General features: G+C 39.6%; 1 protein-coding gene across 2 annotated transcripts in view; it reads left to right on the top strand.

The window, feature by feature from the left end:
* The first annotated feature begins 309 nt into the window (after positions 1 to 309).
* The window catches only part of BANK1 (B cell scaffold protein with ankyrin repeats 1), a 135091-nt gene continuing 109774 nt past the window's right edge, over positions 310 to 25626 (top strand). Inside the window, exons 1-2 of one of the 2 annotated variants that reach the window (XM_074541110.1) lie at positions 310 to 557; positions 20207 to 20605. In XM_074541110.1, coding sequence (XP_074397211.1) covers positions 545 to 557; positions 20207 to 20605 — 412 coding nt within the window. In that variant the 5' untranslated portion in view covers positions 310 to 544. The remainder of the gene's footprint in view (positions 558 to 20206; positions 20606 to 25626) is intronic. The other variant, XM_074541111.1, reaches the window with a different exon arrangement.

Below are 25626 nucleotides of genomic sequence, written 5' to 3'. Positions count from 1 at the left end.
AATTAAATACATGGCACAATATCATGGAGGGGCTAATCATACCACACCAGAACACTTGATTGCTGACGGACACCTCCCAGGTGCCTTCCACCCCTGAGCGACTTTTCTCCACTGGATGAGTGCGAGAGAAAACCAAACCCCAGCACTCTGGCACAGCCGGAAAGGCTCGACTCCCACCTCGTTTTCTGCCCACACCCCGAGCACCTCGACAGCAGAGGGCTCTTACGGCGGCTCCGGGGCGATGCCGGCTGAGGGGGTGTGTGTGGTCAGGGGAGGATATGGGTGGGGCCCGGGGGCAGCGGAGCCCCGCGGCCGCAGCAGCCGCGGAGGGGCCCGAGCTTCCGTCCCGGCGCCGGGGCGAAACTTCGGGCCGGGACAGCGCCGTTGGCCCGGGGCAGAACCCTCGGGCGGGACAGCGCCCTAGTACTGGGACAGCGCCCTTGGGCCGGGACAGCGCCCTCGGGCCGGGACAGAACCCTCGGGCCGGGACAGCGCCCTCGGGGCGGCGCGGCTTTGGTGGCCGGACAGCGCAGGCAGCGGAGCCATGAGCCCGGCAGGTCGGTGCGGGGCGGGTTGTGAGGGCGGGGAGGTCCCACACGGTGTTGTGTCCCGGTGCGGTGCTGCGGGTGGAGACCTTGCCCTTGAGAGTAGCCCTCAAGTGCAAGCTCTGGTCTTGTCTTGTCTCTCTGGTGCATCTCTCACGGTGTCACAGTACCGACGTAGCTTTGCTGAAGAGGAGGAGATGTAGCGCCAAGAAGTTGGGAAATTAAAGAATAAAAGTTGTATTAGCAATGTTAATTCGGTATGTATGTACCTCCTCTGAATTGGCTCGTCATGTGTTGTGTCATTAATTAAAATGGATCATCCTCTTGCAGTGTCTCAGCTCTCCATATGGGATCCAGCCTGGAGTGTTCAGCAAAACCGTGCTAGACTTTGCCCTGGAATATTAATTCCTTGTTTATGCTTTTATTGGTGTTTATTGCAATATCTGGGTGCCTCGAAGCTGTTAGTGTGTATTTTGTTACTTCCTTGGTAGTGTTGGAACACGTTATCCCATTGACTGGTGGAAAAATGTGATGAAAAGTTAAAATTACTTCTGAAGTCCTCATGTAAATCAGAGGCAGCCCTTAATCTGAACCAGAAACCTGTGACTCCATGTCCCTGTGTCCCAGTCATGTGCCCTTATTCACAGAAATACTGTCTATTTATGGCTCCCATTTCCTTCATGTGTCTTTGCAAGGCTCAGCAACACTTAAATCAAGCCAGTGACTGCCAAGCTGGGCACTCAATAAAAAGGATATGAAAGACATGTAGCAGGATACCAGAGGTTTGACTGACTTGCTTGCAGGGAGATCAGGCTTATTTTCTTATTTTTGTGACTCTTTTATTAGATGGGACAATATTTTATCCTCATTTTCTGAATGAGGAATCAAGAAAGAGAAGTGTGAGAGCCTGAGTCTGAAAAGGTGACTCAATGCTTTGTTTTTCTGTTCTGGTTCATCAATTTAAATTACTGCTTCCAATGTCAAGACAGGTTTTTTACCAAGTACTTTATATTTTGGATCATTTTATAACATCTGACTAACTGCATTAGTTATTAGTTATTAAATGCAGCTTTGTAATGATGTTAGCTTTGCAAGCCATCTTTACCTACTACTCTCATTATACAGATAAAAACACCAGGGAACAAAGGCAGAATGATTTTTCCAGCTGTTTTATAATAAGTTAGTTGTAGATAAAATATCAAAACTCAGTACTGTTTTGCTTTCTACCTAAGGCTGGTGGTGAAATGGGTATGGTTATTGTACTGGTTGTTTTCTGTCTAGATCCAACATCCAGTACTGCAAGTTTCTTTAAAGAAGAAAGCTGCATATATGAGCAAAACTATACTTAATAGCATTTCCAAATATGCATATGCTATCCCAATTATTAGGCAAACTGATGTTTGAGGATGTGAGCACTCAGCAGGGCAGTATTCTGATAATGACAGAAGTAGGCTCAGTGATCATTCTGTATCAATGACAGGATACCACTGTGCATGACCTGGGGGCATATAGTTTGGAGTCTGGATCTTGGTGAATAAAGGCAGTCAAATCCTGAGTATGCATGTGAAATAGCTGGAGTAATTGCTGAGTAAATATGTAAAAACACCAAAGAGGGATGGCTGCTTTCCCAGCTGCTACTCGCAGCCAGTTCCACACATTGGCAGGGGAACAAGTAACAGTAGGCTCAGCCAGCAGAGGATGCACTGGCCTTCTACTCTGGCATAATTTGTCTCTGTCCCTTTTTCAGATATTGCTCTACCTAAGCCTCATCCACCTGTGACCTCCACACACAAACCTCTTTCCTGCAGGTTTGCCAAAGATTCAAACCTTTCTTTTACAGAAAGAGATCTGTTGTCCATAATGGTGCATAGAGGTCTGTTTTCTCCTGATGGAATAGCATCTGCGAGGTACTGAGGTTGCTTCAGGTGGATTGCCCAAGGCCTAGTCAAGCTCAAATCTAAAAGCTGTTTGGGATGCTTGGTGGGACAGACAGGCTTGTTACATGTCAGGACTCTGTAAAATACCCTAACCTAGATGAATGTTATGCAAATTCCATTAAAGCTGCTGTAGCTGGTAGAGATAAAACATCTGTAATGCATGATCTTTGATGATATCTGCCTTCCTTTTGAGACAGGAGGCACTGACAGGATAACTTCATTGCTATGCCATATCGGAGTCATCACTCCTCTCCACACTCAGGAATGTAATTATCTTCATTGAGGTCTTTCCTTGGGTGTCCTTTACTTACACACTGGACATTTTTTTCTCTTCAGCTGTTTCTGGGTCAATGTTTATGTAAGTGGTGTTCTGGGAGGGAATCTAGACAAGTAATACTTGATTTTTGTTTTTCTCAAGAATTAGGGAGTGCTTAAATTTTTAGTAGTAAATGATTTTCAGCTCCTTCACTTTTAGGGAAAAACAAGAGTTCTCAGACGATGATTTGATTCAAAATCCAGGAGATCTAGAGGTGGAGTTTTGAAGCAATTCAGTAATACCATCATAATATTAATGTTAATATTCAATATTAATTATTAAGTGATATTAATATTATTAATAATGCATTTGTAATTTGAGTATCAAAGAAGCCAGAACTGAAGTACCTTGAAGCTATAATTTGCCTTTGGAAGTGTTGGGATGCTCATTCAGATTCAAAAGTTTATCCTTACAAGCTGCGTTCCTTATGCTGATCCTCTCCCATTCTGTTGCAAGCAGCAATTACTGAAGTTTGCATAGAAGCAATTGATCACCCACATTTGAAAAATTGTAGCACTGATACTACTGGTGTTGTGATAAAGGTGAAAGAAAGCAGCAATCTCAGTTTCTTACAGGAAGAACATTTGTGCCCAGGGACTCAAAACCCACAGTGTGACTCTTTCCCTGTCTGTGTATCTCTTGAAGCTGGTCTTTGAGGATTTGATTAGTTTATATACCCCTTTATTTGCTGGTAGTTAATAAAGAATGTTTTATATCCTCTAACAAGCTTGAGCACCCCAATGTAAACAGCAGCAATGGTTTCTGATATAATTACATCCCCCAGGGAGGTCCAGTGATTTCTGACTATTGTTAAAGAAATAAAGTTGTCCTGGCCTTTTTTGTAAATCAAAGTCAGACTACTGAAATGTGAACTGTGATTAAAAAGAGCCCTGTGTTTTATTAAATGTAAACAAAAATAATAATTTCAGAATGGTATTGAAAATATTTTTTTGAAACCACTGTGAAGGAAGACAGGGAGGGAGTCATAAATACCAAGATTTAAACTGGAATCTATTTCATGTAATGATATTGATGTTCACTTAGTGTTTATTGGCTCCCTCCATTGTAAAAAAGCAAGGCTTTTTATGAAGCCACAGTGGATAATTTATTACAGGCCTGACAGTTAAAGCAAACTGGTTTTACCATCCCCATCATTACTTTGTTTTTTAACATTTCTGTGAGCTTTTGTGTACAGTTAGGTAAGAAGAGTTCCACACTTGTTTGACACTGAGGCTGTTGAAGCAGCGGTACAGCTGAGTTTGGAAAACACACATTTACATTTGGACCACATGCTTAACAGATGGAAAGGACTTGAAATTTTACACAGGTGTTTATAAATAGCTGCAGTCTGTGGCTAAGGTTCACTGCTGTTGCTTCTGTGTAAGAAATAAAGAATTCATGTAAGACCATGAAACTGAAATGCAGTGCCTTTGTCAAGTTTCATAGTTTTTTCTCTGTACCTACTGGTAAACTCACTTCAAGTGAGTTATGTAATCTTGCAGGTTTTCATAGCTGAAAAAAATGTATGACTGAAAACAAATGTATGGCTGTGTCTAGTCTTTCTGCTGGAGAGTACCACAGCTTCTGTCCAGGCCTGCATCCCTGAGTTTCCTTTCTGGGGAAACCAACATCAGAAAGGAGGCTTTCCTGGTTGTCAGAGTTTTGCCCTGACACCAAGTTAAGGTGAATCTGAATGGAGCAACTGGATCTAAGAGCTGACACCTGGTCCTAGATCCCCTACTCTAGACATGCATAAAAAACTTTCCTTGCAAGAAATAATGTCAGACTAAAATATAAACAACCCCCTGTCCCCAAACCTGACTGAGACTCTGTCACATACAGTTCAGTTTATGCCTAGATGTGCTTTATCCTCCACATTTCTCAGCACTGGGGAATGTGTTGTGCCTCTCAAACAAAGCAAGGTATTTTCATGTAAAAATGTAATGAAGTATATTTTGTAATGTAATGAGGAATATTTTCACTCACTATTTATTGTTATATGTGCTTCCAATTAAAAAGAAAATACAAAACCCAAACCCAAAAAGGAATATTAAATTTTTTAGTTGTTCTCTCTACAGGGCAATTGTTAAATCATAAAGAATAAATAATTCAAGTTTGTTTACTGTAGTCAGTATAAAGTGGTGTTTGCCTGTTTGTTTTTAATATTAGAGGAACAATTGTAATAACAAGCATTATTTATTTTCAAGTGGAAAATATAAAAAATTCTAGAAGCTTTGGGAAAAACAGAACAATGAATAGAATGACATTTATGAATTAAACTTTTAAGAAATAAGGTAATATATGCTAAGCATATAGTGTAACTTTCTGTTTTTCATAATTTTCATTTATTTGTGAAACATTTACAGTTTAAATAGATGAAAGAAAAAAATTATAGTATGCCTGGAATGAATTGAACATGGACAATTTTTAGTCATTTGAAGACTGAAAAGAAAAGCCTTTATTTAAGCAGTGCTGTGTCCTCTGTAAAAATGAAAGGCTAAATACAGTACAGGCTTCAAAGGAGTTTATTGCTAATATGCTAGTGAGCATTAAATGAAAACAAGCAGTACTTTAATCAGAAGCCACAAGTGTGGTGTTCCTCTGCTTTATTAAAATTTGTGATTGAAAAGATGTGAGCACTTGCTTTTTGTTAAATTATAATATGCATGGCCGCAGAAATAAATTGCTTAAATGAACAAAACCATATTAACAGCAGAAACCAGATATCTTCTGAGTTTGATTAGGTTGCCTTTAAAAATATGAAATACTGTGGGAAACTAGCAAATATGCAGTATTCAGTATAAAGCCCTTCAAGAAAAAATTATTTTCCTAAGGTAATTTATTAGTAAAATTCTTTTGCAATGTTTGCAGCAGCATTCCTGCAGTTCAGTTGTGATTGTGTGCTGCTGGCCAGGATTGTGTGCTTGGGCTGGTGTATAAAAACTCCCAAGAAGGTGGCCAGTGTATCTCACCTTGTACAAGCCTAGAACAACTTGTTCCCATTGTAAACTCAGTTTAGAGGGGCATTTTAAGAGGGAAACAAAAAGTCCTCTGAAAAATGACTATTTGATCATTATTTTTCAACTGCCTTTTGTCTGAGAGAACTGAAACAAACAATTCATGTGAGTTAGAGTCTCCATTCAAGTTTACTTCAAACTGAGGGAGGGTGAGAGCCCACATGCAGCAGGGGCAGGGGCTGGAGAGGAGGCTGAGTGAGCCCTTCCAGGAGTTGGTTAGAAAGGCATCTCAGATATACAAAAGATATGAAAGAAGGAATGAAGGAGAGGTAAAGGTACTGGCAAGGATAATGGCACAGTTTTTACAATCCTTGATGGGATAAAGTGCAGGGACCCCAGGACCAAAGGGATGGACGTGGGAACTTCTCTGTCTAATATGAATTTCATGCCAAAGGGGGAACAATTTTTCAAATGTTCTTTTGGTAAGTGGGAAAGACAAACAGGTGCATTTTATTCAACCACTATTGGTGAATGTGTGTGCTTTATTTTCATAGCTGCCTTTGCCCATTCCCTTCAAACACATTGTACAGGATTGGGAAAGGCCAGGAAGAATGAGATATAAAGAGTAAGTTGGCTGGTGTCCACTGAGTTGTTTTGTGGGCACGCTGTTTGTGGTAATTAGGTGGCTGAGCCTCATCCCCAATGGGCACAGCTGTGAGCAGCAGGTGAGCAGCACTGACAGCAGTGATCCATGGAGGGCCCGGGGCACTGACCCATCACCAAAGGGAACAGAGGGCACACCGCTGCAATGCATGGACAATGAGGGTATAAAAGGCTGGGCTGAAGAGCAAGAAGGGTGGATGCTTGCAGCTTTCTGGAGTAATGTTACTCTGTATGGGCAGATGCTTGAAGTCTTCTGATGGGGTATGGTGTTGTTCTGTGTGGGTGAATACTTAAAGCCTTCTAAAATTGTGTGGTGATACTCTGTGTGTTGTGGCCATCTCAACTGTGATGTATGCTGTGACACTGTTTTTTACTTTTTCTTTGTGTAACAATGTTTATTGCTTTTGGTTTTTTGGGTTTTTTTAACCCAGTTTAAGACTCTGTACTGATTGGGTGCAGCAAAACTGAACAGCTGCCATGAGCCAGGTGAGTTTTTTGGCTTGCTCAGATCCTGCTGCTGAGGAAATTACTCTGTGAGAAGAAGATGAAGGGAGGGACTAGGTTGGGAGGGAAGCTGTGGGAGAGTCTGCTTTGTATCCGTCACCAGCTAGCCTGGTAATGATGTGGTGTGGGGTGCTGCAGGCTGCTCCTCACTAAGAGCTGAAGGGGCAGAACATCAGGGGTTGCTTGAGGTCACACAGGTTACTTGAGATCATTTGTCCTGACTTGAGGTCACTGGAGTCCCTGGTAGGGAACACTTGAGGTCGTTTGGGCTGACTTGGACAGGAAGCCCCCTTAGCCCAGATGCTGCCTTTGGTCTTTGCTGTTTGTAGCATTCGACCAGGACAGCAGAGACAGCAGTCAGGACAGCTGGACATGTGTGGACCTATCATACTCAGGTCAAGGTCTCTAATTCTCTGGAGGTTTGTACTTCTCAGCTGGAAGAAAAGGATGGCAGGCTTCAGTTCTCAGTAGCCATAGCAAGGAGCTCTAGTGATTCATGGACTAATATGAACTGTCATTGTCTACTTTATTCCCTTTATTTACTTGCCATTCCTGGTGCAGGGACCAGATGTGAAAAAGTCTGGAGGGGCTGTTTCAAGTGTTCCTGGTTGGTAGGAAGGGTTAAATTAATGATAACTAGTGTTTGTAAAAAGGCAAATTGAGAAAGAAGAAGAGGAGGGATTGACAGGAAAGCTAATGCCTTTCTAAACAATTTGATGGGTGAAGGTGTGTGTTACTGTCTTTGAAATGGGTCTTCGTGTCTCTGCTGACTCTGGGCTGCAGGTTGATTGCTGAGCCCAGGCAGCTTGGCTGCTTGAACAGACATGGGTCTGCACAAGCCAGAGTTTCTGAACACTGAGGTAGAGTAGTAGGTTCAAGGGGGGATATGTGGTAGGTGGTTGGGGAGGGCTATATCTTCCTGGGGCCCCAGCCAGTAGGGAAAGGAAGAAGACACCATGTGGCTGAGAGTTTGGGATCAAAGGAGGCTGTGGCCTCCAAAACCTTCAGAGAGAAAACCCCGTGTGCATGTGCCCCAGTGGAATCTCTCCCTTTATTTGTTTATTCAAATAAAATTGCAGGACTCTTGTGTCTCTTTTTTTGCCATAAACCTCTGGCATTTGTGGATTTTCCTGACAAAAGCAAGGCCTTCAAGTAAGCCAGATAGACTTCCAACATCTTTATGAGACTCTAAATGATTCTAGCTCTGCCCAGAAAGTAAACTCTGGCAGCTTAATCTTACTTGAAGTACCTAAAGGTACTTTGCATTTCAAATTCATCTGAATCTTTTAAACAGTATTTTTTAAAGGTAGGCTTATATTATGAGAACTTTATAAAGATTTAATCAAATAATAGGAGTAGTCTTGCTTGGAAAGGATGTTCTGTAGTATCTGGAAAATCTAATAAAAATGCACAAAACTCAATATACCTTTTTTCCTCCACCCCCCTGAGATGTCTGTTTGTAGATATTTCACTGAGTCTCTGGTTGCTGTAGACTTCCTACCTCTAAACATGGAATGCTAATTCCCCAGCCTAGTGTGTCTCAGAATAACTCTATTTAATCAACAAAGCCTTGTTGCTGTGCACTATCAAAGGAAATTTTGCCAGTGTTTTAAATCAGAACTTTAAGGTTCTTATACATGCTTTCTAGTTTTGCAACACAGTAATCTTATTGAAACTTTCAAATGTGTTCCTCTCCCATATCAATTCCATTCCCTGTTCAAAACTAGCTATTTCAGAGGAGGCCAAATCTAATTTGGCCTTGAATGAAATAGTCTGTAATTGAATTGGGGGAAAATGTATTTTCAGTGGAAGTTTAGGCCAGATCCTACATTTAACAGTTTGGAAGCAGAAGAATTTTCTGCTTAAAGGGTACATTCAGGATAGTTTCATTTTAATTTTCTGCTAGTGTTCTTGCCAAGCTATTGTCAGCTGGTTTTCTAAGAGTTTAAAAACAGTTATGTTTCATTGGCAAGCTTACAGCCTGTATTTCAACACTGATACTTATAGAATTCATTAAAATGGCAAGCCATGTTTCTGTATCTTAGCTTGTAAATATGTAATATATGCCATAGTTTTTGTACTCCCACATGCTGTTAAGTCCATGCTCATTTTGAATGACATGTATAATAATAAGTAGCATTCATTTTGAACACAACCATGCCTTAAATAATACAGTTAAAAGGCAGAACTATCCTTTTAAACTGTGACAACTCATTCATTGGCTGTAACATTTTGGAGACTTCTGTGAAAAGTTAGTCCTTTTTATCAGAAATGGAGGGTTGAACATTAACCTAAAATACTTAAAATATTACAAAAGTCAATTACACTAATTTATTTCTCACCACAATTATGCCACAGATGAGCATTGTAACATTTGAATTTCCAGGTATACGTGCTCTCCCCTAAACAATCTGTTTTGCTTAATAAGTGAAAAAGTTTTCACTTTTGTGTAACAAAAAACCAATCCAGTACTGGATAAATGATAGTTCAGGATCTAAGTCTTTATCAAAGTAGTAGAATTCTTTAGAGGAGTGTTTCCAAACTTAAGTTCCTCTACTTTTATAGGTATTTATTTCTTACTGAAAGATCAGAAGGGTGACAGGAGGTGTAAGCACTGTCATTTTTTGAAATTGACTTTTGAGCATGTTGTTTTGTTTGTGGACATTTCTCTTCTCGGTATATTGCTAAAATCTGGATCACTGAATTTTGATATCATAATGAGAATTTAATTTAAGAAATGTTTCATTTTTTTGTGGTCCTGATTAGCCAGGCTGGGTACATGCAAGGGCATTAAACACTGCAGGAGGGTATAGCTCTCCAGTCTGTCCCATCTATAGAGTCAGTAGAAGTTGCTATGCTCAGGTGTCCCCTGAGACACCTGCTTTGGCACAAGTGTGTCCAAGAGAGTGGGAGCTCAACCTCATGCTCATGTTTATTGTGCTCTAGCACTGAGTAGGTGTGGGCAGGGAGCACTCTAAGAACTTTGTTTCCTAATGCTGCAAGGCTACTTCCACGTTGGTAAGTGGTGTTCCCTGCTAAACAGGATGTGCAGAGCTCAGCAGTGGGGCCTGAGAGCTGTTCAAGGTACATTGAAGAGAGGTTGTTTTAGACTCACTCTGGTCTGGTCCCATGGCCTTTGCAGGCAGTGAGGGGTGATTCTGAACATTTGAGATGTTTGTGCATTTACCATGTTAATCTGCATTAAATGGAAAATGGAACAGGCAGAATAAACTCCAGAGATGGAAAATTAAAACTGCACATTGTTTTTCATACCTTTACCAAATGAGTACGTGGTTATTGCTGAGCACCTGGCACTTGGTAGTGTGTTAAACTGTGGGATCCTGAGGAGTCTTACATTAGACACTAATGAAACACAAGTGCAGTGACCATGGTGATAGACCTATGATGGCATCTGCCTGTTTAATTTTTATATGTTTCTTTTTTCTGAATGCTCAAGAGGAAAGTAAAAATGTAGTTATACAGATTTGGTTGAACAACAAGGGACTTGATGATGTAAAAAGCAGGATGCTTCATAATTCTTTGGTCCTGGCGTGGCTACCTCAAGCTTCTGAGTTTACTGTATTTGAACTACACAGGTTCTCTGACTGTAGTGGGATAAGGCTTCAATTTGGTGTCAAAAACAGTTCAGGACAGGTTTGTTTTCACTTTCTTTTCTGTACCTTTTGAACTAGAAATGGATGATAGTGTGTTTGAAAAGGTGGAAGTACCAGTGAGATACTTTTCTTCCAGTGTACACAATTGTGTACTATTTTTCCTGTTTCTACCCCACAGTGAGACTATGCTGCAATGTAGGGTGGGAATGTATGTATTGTATAGTAAATCTGTTTGCAAGAACCTCAACATATAGAATTGGTTTATTTCCAGGAAACATCTTTGTGGTCTAAAGCAGTAGTAGTTATACAAAAATATTTCTGCGAGGTCTCTCCACTGGAGGAGGACCCAAAATTGTTACCCAGGTAACTCTCCAATTTGTTCTTATTTTAGGACCAGTAATAATTTTGAGAATTTGTTTTGCAAGGTGGGGGGGGAGGTAATTGTTTGTGTTAAACCTATACTGAGGATGTGTTCTTATTGGAAAAATGTCTTTTGAATCTCATGAAAGCTGCAGCATGCATTTGGGAGTCACATTCAATTTTGCAGATACATGGTTAAATTTTTGAAGGCAGGTTGGCATTCATTTAACTAAGCTGCTTGCTTTATCCAATGGACAGAAATACAAGTAGTTTCTTATATAGCTGGTCTGTAGAATCTGTCTTAAGGCAGTGGAGAGGAAGCAGGGGCGGGATAATATAGAGAAGTCAGCCTTCAACTGAATTTGTTCCTGAGTGTTTTATTTAGCTTGGTTTTTAACTCGCTGTTAGCTATGTCATTGCTCATTTTTTTGAAGCTGCATGTTTACGTAATTATTTTCTACTTCATTTACTTCCTTCTGTGTGCAACATTAGCATGAATGCTGTTAAAAAGTTCAAAACAAATATGAAGTGGTTGTCCACCGCTGATGGGATATTTGTCTTGGGTTGTTCTGTTGTTAGTGTTTGGGTGTTTTTAGTGACTGTCCTTTATTTGTCAGAAAGGGAGGAAAGAAAAGAGCTAAAACTGGAGGACAATTTCTTCTACAGCCTCAAAACTCAGACATGTTATGCATCAAACAAAAACTGCTTATCACATTTACTTAAATTTCTGGATGAATGCTCAAGTAAATGAGTTGCATTAAAATATGGATTTATAATTGGATTGCAAAAGCAGGAGAAGATCAAGCCATCTAATTTGTGGGATCTCAAAAGCCCTCCCTCAGTACTCTGACTTGTGGCAAAGGAAGCAGTAGGTTTAGAAACCCAGTATGTGTGGATGATACACTGGAACAGGTTGCCCAGAGAAGCTGTTGATGCCCCATAAAAGGAAAGCTTCCCAGCCAGGTTGGATGGGCCTTTGAACAGCCTGGTGTGGTGGAAGGTGTCCCTGCCCATGGCAGGGGCTGGAAGTGAGATGGTCTTAAAGGGTCCTTTCCAATCCAAACCATTCGATGACTGCTCTGAGAGTGCTGCCAGATTTCTACAGATTTCTAGTGTCAAGGGTAATCTGTAATTTAGGAGTAGTTGGGATGTCACCTACAGTTATTTCAGTGTATTTAATCACATTACAAATTCAGGTAACACAGAGCATAAATTGCAGTAAATAGTACTATTTATTGTTAAATATTGCCTGGTGATCAGTGTCTGTCAAGACTCTGGCATACAAATTAGACCACTTAATGTGTAGGACACTTTCTTGTTTTGTACATCAGTTGCCATGGTGTGACCTTCCCAGACCTTAGCTGGTGGAATCAGCTAAAGCAACTTACCCAAGAAATTTTATTTCTTACAAGATCAGTGTGTTTTTGTTTTGTTGTGGAAGCCCTATTTTCTGAAATATATTCTCTTGTGTTAGAGGTAAATGTACTGAATTTCACAATAATGTTTTCCCTAAATAATATCTGCTGAACATGTATTCCATTCTTTGTTTCTTATTTTGAATTAAAGTTAAGAATTTGTGAGAATTGGAAGTAACAATGGAATCAAAGGGGGCAGATAAAAAAAGGCAAGAGAAGGCAAAAGATAAAGCAAAGACATTGAATTTAAGTCAGAGTTTAAATGTGAGGATAAATCCCAAATTGCCTGTACTATGTAAGGATGAGAACATCTAAAGGCATCCTGATAAGAGAAATGCTGGAAATTAAAAAAAATAATTCAGATAAAGAGGATGCTTTTGTCTGCCCTAACAGGACACTTTGAAATTAAGTGTTTTTAAAAATTTCATGTTTATAAAACCATAGTTATACTATAAGGGAAATCTTCAAGTGGTGGTTACGTCTGGTAGTGCAAACTTGATACAGCTTCCTCAGGTTTTCCTGTGACTTTAAAGACTTGTTCAGGTTTTCATGTGACCTTAAGGACTTGTTCCATGGCAATCATAAAGGAGTAGCATATTACTCCAGCTCTTCGTGCTGTCATTATGGTATATTTCTTTTCATTATTTGTTCATGTCTAAATCATTTTTTGAATTACCTGATTTTGTGCTAAAATCTACTGAAGGTGCAATTTGCTCTCCAAGAAGTGACTGTAATGACAGGAGATTTTACCTCTTTGCAATTGCGATGGAGGAGACGGTCTACCTTGAAATAGAGAAATGGTTTCTGTCCTCTATATCCCATGTTTGTGTTGAGCCTTGTTCATTAGAAGCAAGAGCCTGTAGATATTCAGTAGATATTCAGCTGAAAAGATCCATAGGACAGATCAGAGAGAAAGGCCTAAACCAGGAAATAAGGCCATATTGCTTGATAAGAAACAGCTTTTTGGGCATAACATTAGCTTTGTCATGTTTGATAGTCAGGAATCTTTCTGGTCTACCTGTGCCAGGTTGGTGCTGTGAAAGGACACCCCAGAAATTTTTTTGGTTCTGTTTTCCCATTGTTACCATAGGGAAGATAAATGGTTTTCTTTACAGGGAAAACCAACTAGGTCAAGGGTGAACTGATGCCATTTCTACAAACTTTTTTCTCTCTGTAGAACCTAATTTTGCCCACTCCAGACCTTGCTAAGCTTAGTAAGAAGAAGGATGAAGTCATGAGACTTGATTTCATAGAGATAGAGCAAGTATTTGTTTCACATACAATTTAGCAATTACCAACAGAAGGTCCATAAAGGATGAAAATGTTCTTGTTACATGCTAGTTAAATAGGCATTTGAGAATAGAAGCGCAGCCACTGCTGGCTGATACAGTGAGGGCAACAATGCCCTTTGTTTTAGGATAATTGCTTTAATTGAAACAGGTGTACCACAGCACTGCAGCAATTTTGCTACTTTGTGATCTCACTCTAAAGTTTACAAGTGGCTCTTATAATTTTCATTTCCTTTACTGGAGCATCTCAGAGAAGCAACATGAACTGCTTTGAAAATGTTTTCCATTATCTGCAAGTAGTTCTAAAGTGCTTTCTGCTGTCCTTCCTGCAATGAGTGCTTTTTGGCTTCCTTCAGGGGATTTGCCTTGCAGAATTCCAGAAACCAAGGGCTGGAGATGCATTTTGAGACACATTTACTGGATGTGTGTGAGGTGTGCTGACTGGGAAAATCAATGCCTTCTTGATGAGTGAGGGGCAGTTTGTTATGCTAAGGCCACTCATTAGTGCTGAATTAAATGTTCTCATTCTATTTCCAAATGTTAGATTGCAGGAGTTGTTTGAAGTGCTAGTGAAACTTTTTCCAGTTTTTATCATACCACTGTTAGTGATCAGGGAAAGCAGTGTGAAGAGATGAATGGTGGAGTCTTTGTCAAAAGATTGCAAAGGGACCAAGAGACTAAAAATCTTTAGATTCTAAAGTCTTATTTGAACTAGTATGTACGCTTGTCATTCCTATCCCACATACAGCCCAGATAGAAATAAATCTTCTTGAGATTAGAAGAAAAGTTTTGAAAATCTGAGTAAAGAGGGGAGTCTGGGTTATTTTATGCTTCCTGATATTTCTCATGCTCCATTTCTTTTTCATTGTGTCATGACCCTCATGACTATATCCATAGTTTCATCCTACGGGGTGATGTAGGTGAGTGCAGTCAACTTGTAAAGTCTTGAATAGCTCTATCCTGGCACTGCTTGCCTGGATAAAAAATGCTGCTTCTTTTTGTGTGAGTTCTTATCACGGAAAGATGCTCATGATGATCTTTGAGAGTGTAGTCTGCTATTCACAAAAGAATTAAAGATGCAATGGATGTCATTCCATACCACTTATATTGTCCAGATTTTTCATCAATATATTATGAGAAAGTGAGCAAGAGCTTCAGTGTCTTTCCACTTCTCCTTTGAGATATTTAACTGCTGTACTTATTTTAACAAATTTTTGCTGATGGATAGTAGTTCATTGCATACTGAGTTCATTCATTTCTTTCCTTTTAAGAGAGATATTTTTAAAAAATCAAACAACTTTCCATTCCCCAAGTGATGATATCTGTGACAGGAAGAAATAAAAGGGACAAACTTTATGCTTTTCTAGCAGTTTATCCTGTCCTTTCTCAACCTAAGGGTGGAGAACAACTTAAGCGGGTGTTTTCTTCACAGAGGTATCAAAGGCTGATGGGATTGAGGTGAGGATTGTAAACAGACTTGAATTACGTTTCTGTTGGGGCTGACTGTGGCAGGCTTGATATGTGGTTATAGGAGTTCATGGGCAGCTGAGTGAATAGCAGGGAATTCTATTGTTTGGTTCCAGTACCCTAACTGGAAAAGGCTCTGGACAACCCTGAGAAATATGGTGATCCATCTTTCCATTAAAACTTGGATAAAAGCTCATGTTCAAACCTGACATTTTTTTCATCAAAATGTCTTAAGGTAGTGGGACTGTAGAGCCAATTTTTATATCCTATCCTAATTATAATCAGCCTTATTTAAATCAAACAAACTCTGTTAGTGCTGAATTATGGAAATAACTGTAGTAAAATTCAGGTCAAAGATATCTAGAAGTAAAGCATTTCCCCCACAAACCTTTACAAACTCCTACAAACCTAAAAGGCCTTTAAAAGATCGGGGATGAATTGACACCTGTGCAGTGTCATTCTCAAAGATGAGCTTCTTGATTATTTCTAAACACACAGAAATGATCTTTTACAGACTGCAAGATTCATAAACTGAGATATCTGTTAAAGAGCAGCTACTAGACCCCAATTTTCCATTTGTTTCTTTTGCCTTCCTCGTGTGTTTGGTGCATTGCCGAGTACTTGAGGTTTCCTTTAACTCTCTAATATATTGGTGCTTTCTTCCCTTTACTATATCTTATAATACTTGCCATAAAAGACATGTTCTTTTACCCTATATACACAAGTTATTGATTCCTTCTTGGTCACAGAAATCTCACAGTATCTAGCAGGTTTTCTCAAAGAGACCTTCAGATGACATGAGTTGTGCTTTCTTGGGCAACCATGCACCAGTAACTAGAGAAGAGTTTTGCTTGTCAGAAGAACCCCTTTCAGGTTATGGATGACTGCAAAAATTCTCTTACTGTTTCTCATTGCTGAACTAATAATAAGTTTTATTTCTACTTTTGAGTCAGTTTGCAAGTAGGAGCAGATGAAGCACAACTTAATTTTGTCAGGATATGGTAGTTTCTATTACATTAACTTTCAAGGGAACAAAATTATTCTCTACTTAGATATATTTCAAGTGCAGTAAATTCAAAGAATTATTCATTAAGAGATGAAAATAATGAAGGGGAAAAAACTCTGGCTGAAAAGTTGAGCATTGTTATTGTATATTCAGTAGTGGGGAGTGTTGCAGTAAAGCCAAACTTGATTGGTTTTTTGTTTCAGGAAAAATAATGCTGTTCTAAAGGCAGAGTTTTGGTGGGCTTTAATTTTCAAGTAAGGTGCCTGCGTATGCATCTGAGTAGAATCTATGAAGATGAAAACAGTATCAGAGGAAAAAGCTACTAGTACATAGAGTGGATTTTTGATAGGGGACATCGTACCTATTTGTAGGGTCAACTTTGACTCCACATTTCTATTCAGGCAAGCATTTCAAAATATAATATTTCACCTTTTAATACAATTTGGGGCAAATAAGATGCAAGCCTTACATTCCTGCTTAATAATGAAGTTAACTCTTAATACAGAAGGGAGATCGATGTTGGAAAAAAAAAATTGCAAGCTTATAATTCAAACCATACCCACGTTTGGATTCCCAGAGGTGACTTAATAGCACTTGCTGCTTGCTTCAATAAACATTGCACCAAACTGCAGTATGAAAAACCTTGCTCAACAGCATGGCTCTTCCCTCTGTATATAGATAGAAAAGACAAATTAAATAGGGGGAGCATATTGCATTAGAGCTTTATGAGATGTGTGCTGCAGAGCTTTTATTCTATCAAGTGTGGTGTCAGATATATTTCACTCTCCCTTTCTTATACAAATAAAGCTTTCTTTCTCATATATAAAAATCAATATAGTTGAGAAGAAATGCAGTTGAACCTTCAATAAACATCATAAAACCCCTTTCTCATTCCTGCTTAGCCAAGATCAAAGCTGCAGACTGCAGATATTCCATATGGAAGTGGAATTAGTTTGTCTTCTTTTATCCTTTCGATGCATGTTTCTCACTTTCATCTTTAGAATTTTTTGAGTACCTTTTTCAAGCCTTGTACTTTCCATTTGCACAGGGATGAATGAATGTGAATGAAATTCATTGTTTATGAGCTCATGTGCATACCCAAGGTTATTTTTTTTCTTCTCATGCACTGTATGAAGGATCCCCTACCTTGTATGCAGTTGTGGTTTTCTCAGTATTTTGAAAAGGTGGGTGGATTCACAAAAGTGCAGGACAAAAAATAGGGAGAGTTCTACCATGTCCCAGTTGTGGTGGGAAGAGTATTAATCCTAGTTTACAAACTGTAATGAAGGCAAGGCTAAGAGTTAATTCATGGGAATCTGAAGACCTTAGGGGGATGGATTCCTGAGAGCAGAAGAAGACATGCTCTTTTAGGATTGCAGAAATATGAAATTATATTATGGCTGGAAGTTAGAACCAAGTAAATTCAAACAAAGTTTAAAGAACGGATTCTTAAATTTTCCTTATGGTGTAAGTATTGTCTTTATGTCCACATTTTTAAAGAACTGCTCCAATGCTTTTAGTTAATAGGGACTGTATGTAAATAGAAGGTATGGAAATAAGATTCCAATATTACCAGGTAGATTGTACCTGGGCTCGTCTGACCCTTGCTGCTGGGCCAAAGGTGACAACTGTGATGTCTCACCTCAGAGACACTTTTGGCTGGCTGGGTGTTGCAGCTGGGCACTGAACAAATCCAGGCTTGTGGAAACTCAGTTTACCTCAGGTGGAAGGGCTTCAGGCTAGGGTGAAGAGGAAAAGGAGATGGATTCTGTCGGAGGGTTTATATCCAGAGTTTTATTCCATGGTCACTGACATCTGAATCTTGGTAACCACTCCAACAGAATACTGAGCACATGGTCCCGGCTCAATTCAAGCCCAGGGACAGGTGAGGCACCAACCAGGTGGGAGGAGGAGGGTCTCGGGGACGAGGGACACATGGACAGGTCAATGACCCCAGGCCTGAAGGGCATCCTTTGAACTTGACCAACCACACGATGGCCTTGCTGGAATGTTAAGACTGATTGACAGCCCAGCAGGGGGTGAGGGGGAAGGGGGTTTCCACACCTGGGAAGGGACTAAGATGTCTAAAACAGGAAATTGCAACACACTGCAACAAGAAGGTACTTGCTTGTTTCATTTTCTGTGATGTGAAACTGTGTGGTCAAACTGGGAGAGCTTTACAGCACTGTTAATACATGTTCTTCTTTTGAAAGTGTGCAGCAATTCATAGCTTTTTGTTTCTACTTTGTGCATGTCTGTCTGAGTATTATGGAAGATTAGATGAGATTCAGAAAACAACGTTGTGGCAAGTAATTTTTTTTTTTATCCCAGCATCATAAACCAAACTATTTTGCTCTGACTTAACTGAGAAATACCCTGCTTCTTTTTCTTATTATTAATATTCAACATTTCGTTAGAAACAGGTATTTTTCAGATTGTTTTTACTGTGGGAAATGCAGTATTCATCTGTCCAAATACATTTTAACAAATATTACCCTGTTTTAGTGTGCTGGTAAGAGTTGGTTAACTTGAAATATCATCACCTGCTACAATGTTGAGCATGACCCTTTATGATTTCCTGTGACAGAAAACTTTGTGGAAGGATGAGCTTTCACAAATCTTAAAAAGATGGCAACAGTCCTTCAAGGAGTTTGTAGACATACAATGAACTCAAGAGACTAAATGATAGAATCCCTTCTCTACGAGTTTCGATCAGCTTTTGCTGAGTAAGCTTTGTTTCAAGTATCTCCAGAGGAAAGAATGGATGAACAAATTGTCAAAATAATAATAGAAATAATTTATTCTAAAAGAAAAGGAGGACAAATAATTTAAGCATTAATCCTGGACTGGAGATATTCGTTCAGTTTATCCTTTTATAAGTGGGCTGATGTGGGATCCTTGACAAGTTTTTTATTTTCCTTAGCTACATCTGTACTGTTCTTCCAACAGTGCATCCCACTGCCCACATTCTTTGTGTGCCCCAGAAACATTTTAGCTCTGTGTACCCTCTGTTTCCATATCTCCTGATCCTCACAGTGCAGCAGCTTAGGCACTCAAAGGAGCTGTGGTGCACTGCAGGCAAGTGTCAGTCAGGCTGCCTGACCCTGACCAGCAGGCAGACACTGTGAGGCACAGTGAAGCAAAGTGCGGAAGCTGTATCTATTCCTCAGCCTCACGTTGTTGCTCCATGAGGCTGTGATTGTCAACTACACTGGGGCTATTAAACCACCCTGGCTTCATGTGTATTACTATTGTGTTACTCATCAAATCACAGTTTTTGATAATTTCACACGATCATCAAATGACTGAGGTTGGATGGGACATTTGGGAGCTCTCCTGTACACCTAGAGCCAGGACCATATCCAGGCACTTTTTGAGTAGCTCCAAGGAGACAGATTGCACACCCTCTCCAGGCAGCTGTGCCACTTCTCACACGAAGAAAAGCATTTCCTGATGCTCAGAGCAGCCTCCTGTGTTTCAGCTTGTGCCTGTTGCCTCTGTCTCAAACTGTGACCCTAGTAACTCTGCGGAAGGGTATTAGTTACCATGTTTTACATCTTAAAGGGAAAGAACTGAAAAAATAGAGTTCTAGATTTCTTTTTGGCGGGTCTCAAGTAATTTTCTTAGAATAAGGACAGTAAAGAAAGATCATGAGTTTGTATCCTGACCCCATGCTGACAAAATATCCTAAACATACCAATGAATTTTATAATGAAGTTGGATCATGTTCATGTGTTCAAATACGTATTCTTCTGTCATTAAAAGCTGTGTTCCATTTTTAATACTACTGCCTATTTGTCAAGGCTTTAGGAGGGAGCAGAAGATGTGAATGTGCTCTGCTCCCTACACTGCAGTTTCAATACTTATTCTGAAATATTAGTTGTTCTAAACATAATATCCTGAGTTATTTTTCCAGTATTTCTGTGGGCAATCTTTCTGCCTTGGCCTTAGAAATAAGGAGATGTTGTAATTTCAAGGTGATGAGCTGATTTCTGCTAAAGATAATTTCTTCAGCACCTTAAGGTTTTATGGAGGGGGAGGATGGGAACGATGACAGTCCATCTGTCTTCTGATGTTTTTTAATGTATGTAAACCACATTTGAAAATATTTTTAAATGTTTTTTTCTCTTTAGAAAATACAAAGGATATCCTCGTGATATATGAGCAAGAAGCAGAAGAGTGGGCTGTGTATTTAAAATCTCTTTTTGGACTCATAGTGGACAAAGAAGGAATCTTACTCTATGATCTAGAAAATTCATCTTTCAAGCACCAAGAGCTACTCTGTTTACTGTCTTATAAATGTAAACTCCTGATACTCTCATGTGGACTTCTTAACTGCCTGAATCAAAGGAGAAGTTATTTTCTGGAACAAGTTCTAAAACCTCTGGATAATGTGGTAATTCTGCTTTGTGGAGTGGAGAATTCAGAGATTCTTTATGAGATACTGACCTTAGCTGGTAGCAGCAAAGAGATTTCTACTGATCAGAAGCCTGAGGAATACATTTCTGTTGTTAAAGAAATTCTTCAACCAGGTAATATCCTACTGCTTGTTTGTAATCCTTAGGTGTCTTACCTTCTCTCAGCTCTTGCTATTTAGCAAAGATTTTGTCTGCCAAGCAGAATGTTGTGCATCTTTTGCATGCAAGGTGCTATTTTATTGGCATGGGAGCTTGTGCTTGAGAAAGACATCCTGCAGCTCAGGTTTTTTCTCAGAGCTTAACCTAGTTGTAGATGTCCATGAACAACCAAGAATATTCTTTTGAGCACTGGGGTAGAGAGACCCCAGCTGAATGAATAACCTAGCTGGATGTCCCTGCTGCCTTGTGCTTAAGTAGGTGAGGTTAAGTATGCTACAGGGCTTTAAAACTGTCCCCAATGTCTACACACAGTCTCCCTGTATGAGATGAGTGTTTTCAAAAATGCATTTTAGACTCCCCAATCATCTTCAATATTGAATAACCTTTTCCTCAGTACATATCTCAGACTTGACAATTTGGGCTCATTTGGTTGTCTGTTTTGGTTTCAGAAGGCAGTGTTTGCAATTTCTGTCTGTGTCCTATATGTAGCTTCAGACTGAAGCTTCTTGGCCATTTTTCAATGGGATGAAAACTGTGGGTCTGTACTGTGTGTGTATGTGTATATATAGGAAGTAACTGTGCTTAGCTACTATCAGTTGACACGTGCACAGGAAATTGCAAACCTTTCTGCAGCAATAAAGAGTTTCCTAGAAGACACGGGAGAGTTCTTTGGTTAGGTCAATGCATTCACAAGAATACTTATTACCTGTGCCCTTGAGACTTAAGTGTAATGCCAGATGTTTACTAGGTGTTCAGATGATCACTTTGACAGTGACCAAAATCAGCGACTTCAGAGATTAGGAGAAAGCTGAATTAATGAATAGTTGTTGAAGGCCTCAGTCTCAGTGTGTACATCTTTACTGGGGATGCATGGACTGTGGCTGGGATCAGACCAGTTCAGTGGACTGAGCTAGATCCAGGACTGGAGGTGGTGGTGATGCCTGGTGCTTCAGAGCTAAGCCACTCTCTACCCTCTTAGCTTAGAATTGCTCTGGCTCTGGTTTTTCTGTGCACTCGTGTACCCTGGGCATCAGCCACGCCAGCTTAGATCAGTGCTTGATAGGAGACCTCTGCTCTGCTCTCTGTTGCTCTCTGTTGGAAGTGTTCCAAGTAAGAGATTTGCTTTCATCTGAGTGATTTAAGCTCTGAGGAAAGAAGATGCCCATGGTGTGTCATTATTTACCTTTGCTTAAAGGTAGTGGTATCTGTGTATAGGATACTCTTTTGTAGAATCCTGTTAAGCTCTTAGCCTTTGTGATACCTGTGACAGGGATTTTGACAGACTGCACATCTGGGAAAGAAGATTTTTTCCCTTTTATTTAAAATTATTTGCTGAGGGGTTGTTGAGTATATACAAGGATTATTTTTCCCTTGGAGCACTCTTTTTTTTGCCTTTCATTGGGACCGGAAACACAAGATTTCACATTTTTCTTCATGTGGATAATTGTCTTCAATCCCTTTTGTTTTCAGTGCTTGTCCCTAGGCCCTTGTATTCTTGACCCTTTTAGAGATAGTAACGAAAACGCTTTTGTGTATATTCTTTGTGATTTTCAGATTCTTTTTTTCCCACTAAACCCTTCATTACTCTTAACTTATTCTCCCAAGCATTTGTAGCTTCTTGTCTCCTCAGTATTGACAAGAGCTATCGCTCTAAAAGTGACATTGAGCCTGAGAACTCAATAATGTGCTTTAATTACAATGGCCATACCATATGCCTTCCACTGCAACTAAATCCTGTTAATCCCTTAGGACAGTGGGCCATCATGATCCTAGGACTAGTGGATGCCAGGGTTGAGGAGTGGCCTCTAGGCAGTTGGAACAGCTGAAGGTGGATGCTAAATCAGGTTGTTATCTCACAGTTTAACACTCTCCTGCAGAGCGCTAACAATGGCATAGCATAGGTGCTAGTAGTCACCAGCATTCCACTACAGATTTTCCTACTCAGGAAAGCTCATGGGCAAGGTAAGTTCTTAGCTGTCTCTTCTCTTTGCACTATCCCTGCAGCCTGAGATGGAAGACGTGTGAAACAAGTCTCATTTTATATGCCCCCACAATTAATTCACCTGCCGGATGGCACTGGTTTCATCTTCTTGGAGCAGACAGGGCTTTGTCTGTTAAAACTTCCTTCCGGCTCTAAAGTAGATGTGCCAAATATACTAGGTAAAATTCAAAACTAATTCAAATGTTGAGTAAAACTAAATGGAACAGAAGATGCCGGGGCTTTTGTACTCAGCAGAGAGCTTGTTTGTAATGTGGTTCAAACACAAAATCTGAATGGTTTGTCATTCCTGTTTGAACATCTTCTTGGAAGAGTAAAGGGAGAGCGAAGATATGGGGAGTGATCTTTCTGACGTATATTTCCAGGATGCTGGCAGACTTTATTATATTTGTCTTCTGCATGAAAAGGATCTCAAATATTTTTATTGTTGTCAAAAGATTCTTTTTGCAGGATTTGTTTCTACAATATTTCACTGTTTGAAAATGCCACATTCGGATTCTGAGTTGGTTTTGAATTTTGTAGATCCTGTGACTATTGCCATAAAAAAAGATAACCCCCAGAGAGGGAGGAGAACATTCAGAAGTTTTATTTTACTATGTTAACATCTAAGATGGTCCAGTGAGACTCTAGAATTGACTTTTCTTTATCAGCTTTTCCCAGTATTGTTGAAAGTAGAATTAGGAAATATATTTTGCTTGCCTCTGTCTTTTCCTTCTCCTGTGTCTTTCTGCTACTTGTCCGTGGTCTGCTGAACGGTGTACCCTTTTTTAGGTTAAATTGAAATATTTTCAATGTATTAATTCAGTATCCTGGTGTACTGAACGTAGCTGGGGTTTTTGTTTAATCCTGAAAGACTTCAAATTCAGGCAAGCATGTGTTTATCTAAAGGATCTATAGATAGATATTTACATCTATAGGTAGTTAACTTAAATCCTTAAATGTCCTCAATTTCTCCTGAAGTTGTCCTCAATATTAATGATGCAAAAAGAGAACAGGTCTTATCTAAAACAATTTTCTGTGACGCTGTTTCCAAAATGCATTGACACTTTATTAAACTTTTGGTGGGGCTTCTTGGTACAGCTCAGGAGTCATAATTATCCATTAGTCTGCTTGTGGTTTTATTAGGTTTCATTTTTTGAAGCTCCACAAAAGCTTTAAAACTAACTCTTGTCACTTCCACTTCCAGATTTTCCCCCAAGCAGTGATATCCCTTTTTTCTTTTAATGCCAAAATATGGACGAGAATTTACTTCTACAAAATTTGATAGTTGAGAACAGCAATCAAATCTATATATATCCATTCATTAGCTGCTATTTTATTAAAAAGTGAGACGTACATAAAGTAATATAACCCCACTAGAAAATGGTACCCAGAGTCTTTGACAGCCCAGGAAAGATTCTCAGAACAAATTTGGAACTTTTACCTGAGATGGCATGCCATTAATTTCTGATTGTTTACCTAAAAGATATTCCATGTATCTGCAAGCAATTTTAATGACCAAGAAGAGTAATGTTAATAAAACTACTTTTCCAACTAGTAATATGGTATAAATGTGGACAAATGAGATACTAGCATAGGGGGCTTTTCTCTCATAAGTAAATGTGGGAAAAGCAGGCTGAGAGTTAAAATAGGGCTTAACTCATGCAGCTATTTAGACCACTTAAGATACTGAGGGGCTAATTTCCATTGTGCAGACCAAAGAAAAGAGGAAGAAATGATCATATTTTTATCATAACTTTTATGGTATCTGTTTCCTGTTTCATTTCTAGTGCAGTGGCATCAATTTTATTGTGATTTGATGTAACATTGAATACTGAAGTAATGTTTCACATTTTGACTCCACTGCTTTGCTTGTTCTCCTGTAAAATCCTCTTCACATTGGTACTCAAATACAAGTAATGAATGCCAATGGGTTTCCTTAGGCTATGAGCAAGATTTGTGCTCATTTGTGATGACCTAAACACCTGATTTAAGTGGAAACTTTACTATTGGCTTCAGTGGGAAAGTGTTTCACCTAAATTTTGATGCTGACTTGAAGTCTATGAGAAAATTAAGCTAAAGTGCTTAAGCTAAAAAACCCTGAAGTTGAACAAGAAAATGACTAGAATTTTTGGTCTTGTTTGTTTGTGAATACTAAATGCTCTGTGTGTGTGTGACCTAAGTCTTGGTTGTGAAGATTGCTCTCCTGAACACACAAGACTGAATAAATAGAGAAAAGTTGGTGGGTGGTTCTGGCCTTGTTCACTGCCAGGAGAGGTTTCAATAAATGAAATCATATGGTTGTGCTTCTATTTACTCCTTCCCCGATGTATTTACGTTCAGACAGTGCATACCACTTTTGGGGTTTTAAGGTAGTGATGTCATCTACTTATTGTAGACCACCTCAAACACCAATTACATTTTTTTAATTAAAATGAAAATAGTCTGTGTGACTGTATCATAAGCACAAGAGCACAAGGGACATTTTGTCAGTTGGTGTGTGCTGCAGTATAGCTCCCATTTCCATTTTGCCCTGACAATGAGTCTTTGAACTGCTCTGCAGGGACTGCTAAGATTACCAGAGTATTACATCTTCCTGAGATGCTTTGCTTCTCCATTCCACTCAGGAGGCATGGCAGTGCAGTGATGGGGGTTGGTAATGATTGCCAACAAAAAAACTGGTTTGTGTCACCAACTTCCTTCGTCTGACATGAGATCCTGGCTATTTCCAAGCAGAGGACAAACTCAAGTGATTGTCTGGAGGCAGCAACCCTGGATAAGATGTTGAGACTGTCATCCCCTGTCACTTAAACTGTTTGACTTCTTTCCTATTTCTTCTCTTTTTTTCTGCAAAATTCTGAGAAGACTTTACTTGTTAGGGTTTGTTTGTTAGGTTTCTTAGCAGCTCATGTTGTAATCTATGTAGCTAGTCATGGTACCCTTGGATTCTGAACTATGTGTCATGTATGTGATGGTTTTTCCTCTTATTTTTGCCAAT

Source organism: Zonotrichia albicollis, chromosome 5 (genome assembly GCF_047830755.1).
Source record: "Zonotrichia albicollis isolate bZonAlb1 chromosome 5, bZonAlb1.hap1, whole genome shotgun sequence".
NCBI classification, from domain to species: domain Eukaryota; kingdom Metazoa; phylum Chordata; class Aves; order Passeriformes; family Passerellidae; genus Zonotrichia; species Zonotrichia albicollis.
Note: the sequence above shows the minus strand (reverse complement) of the source record. Positions and strands in the feature narration are given on the sequence as shown.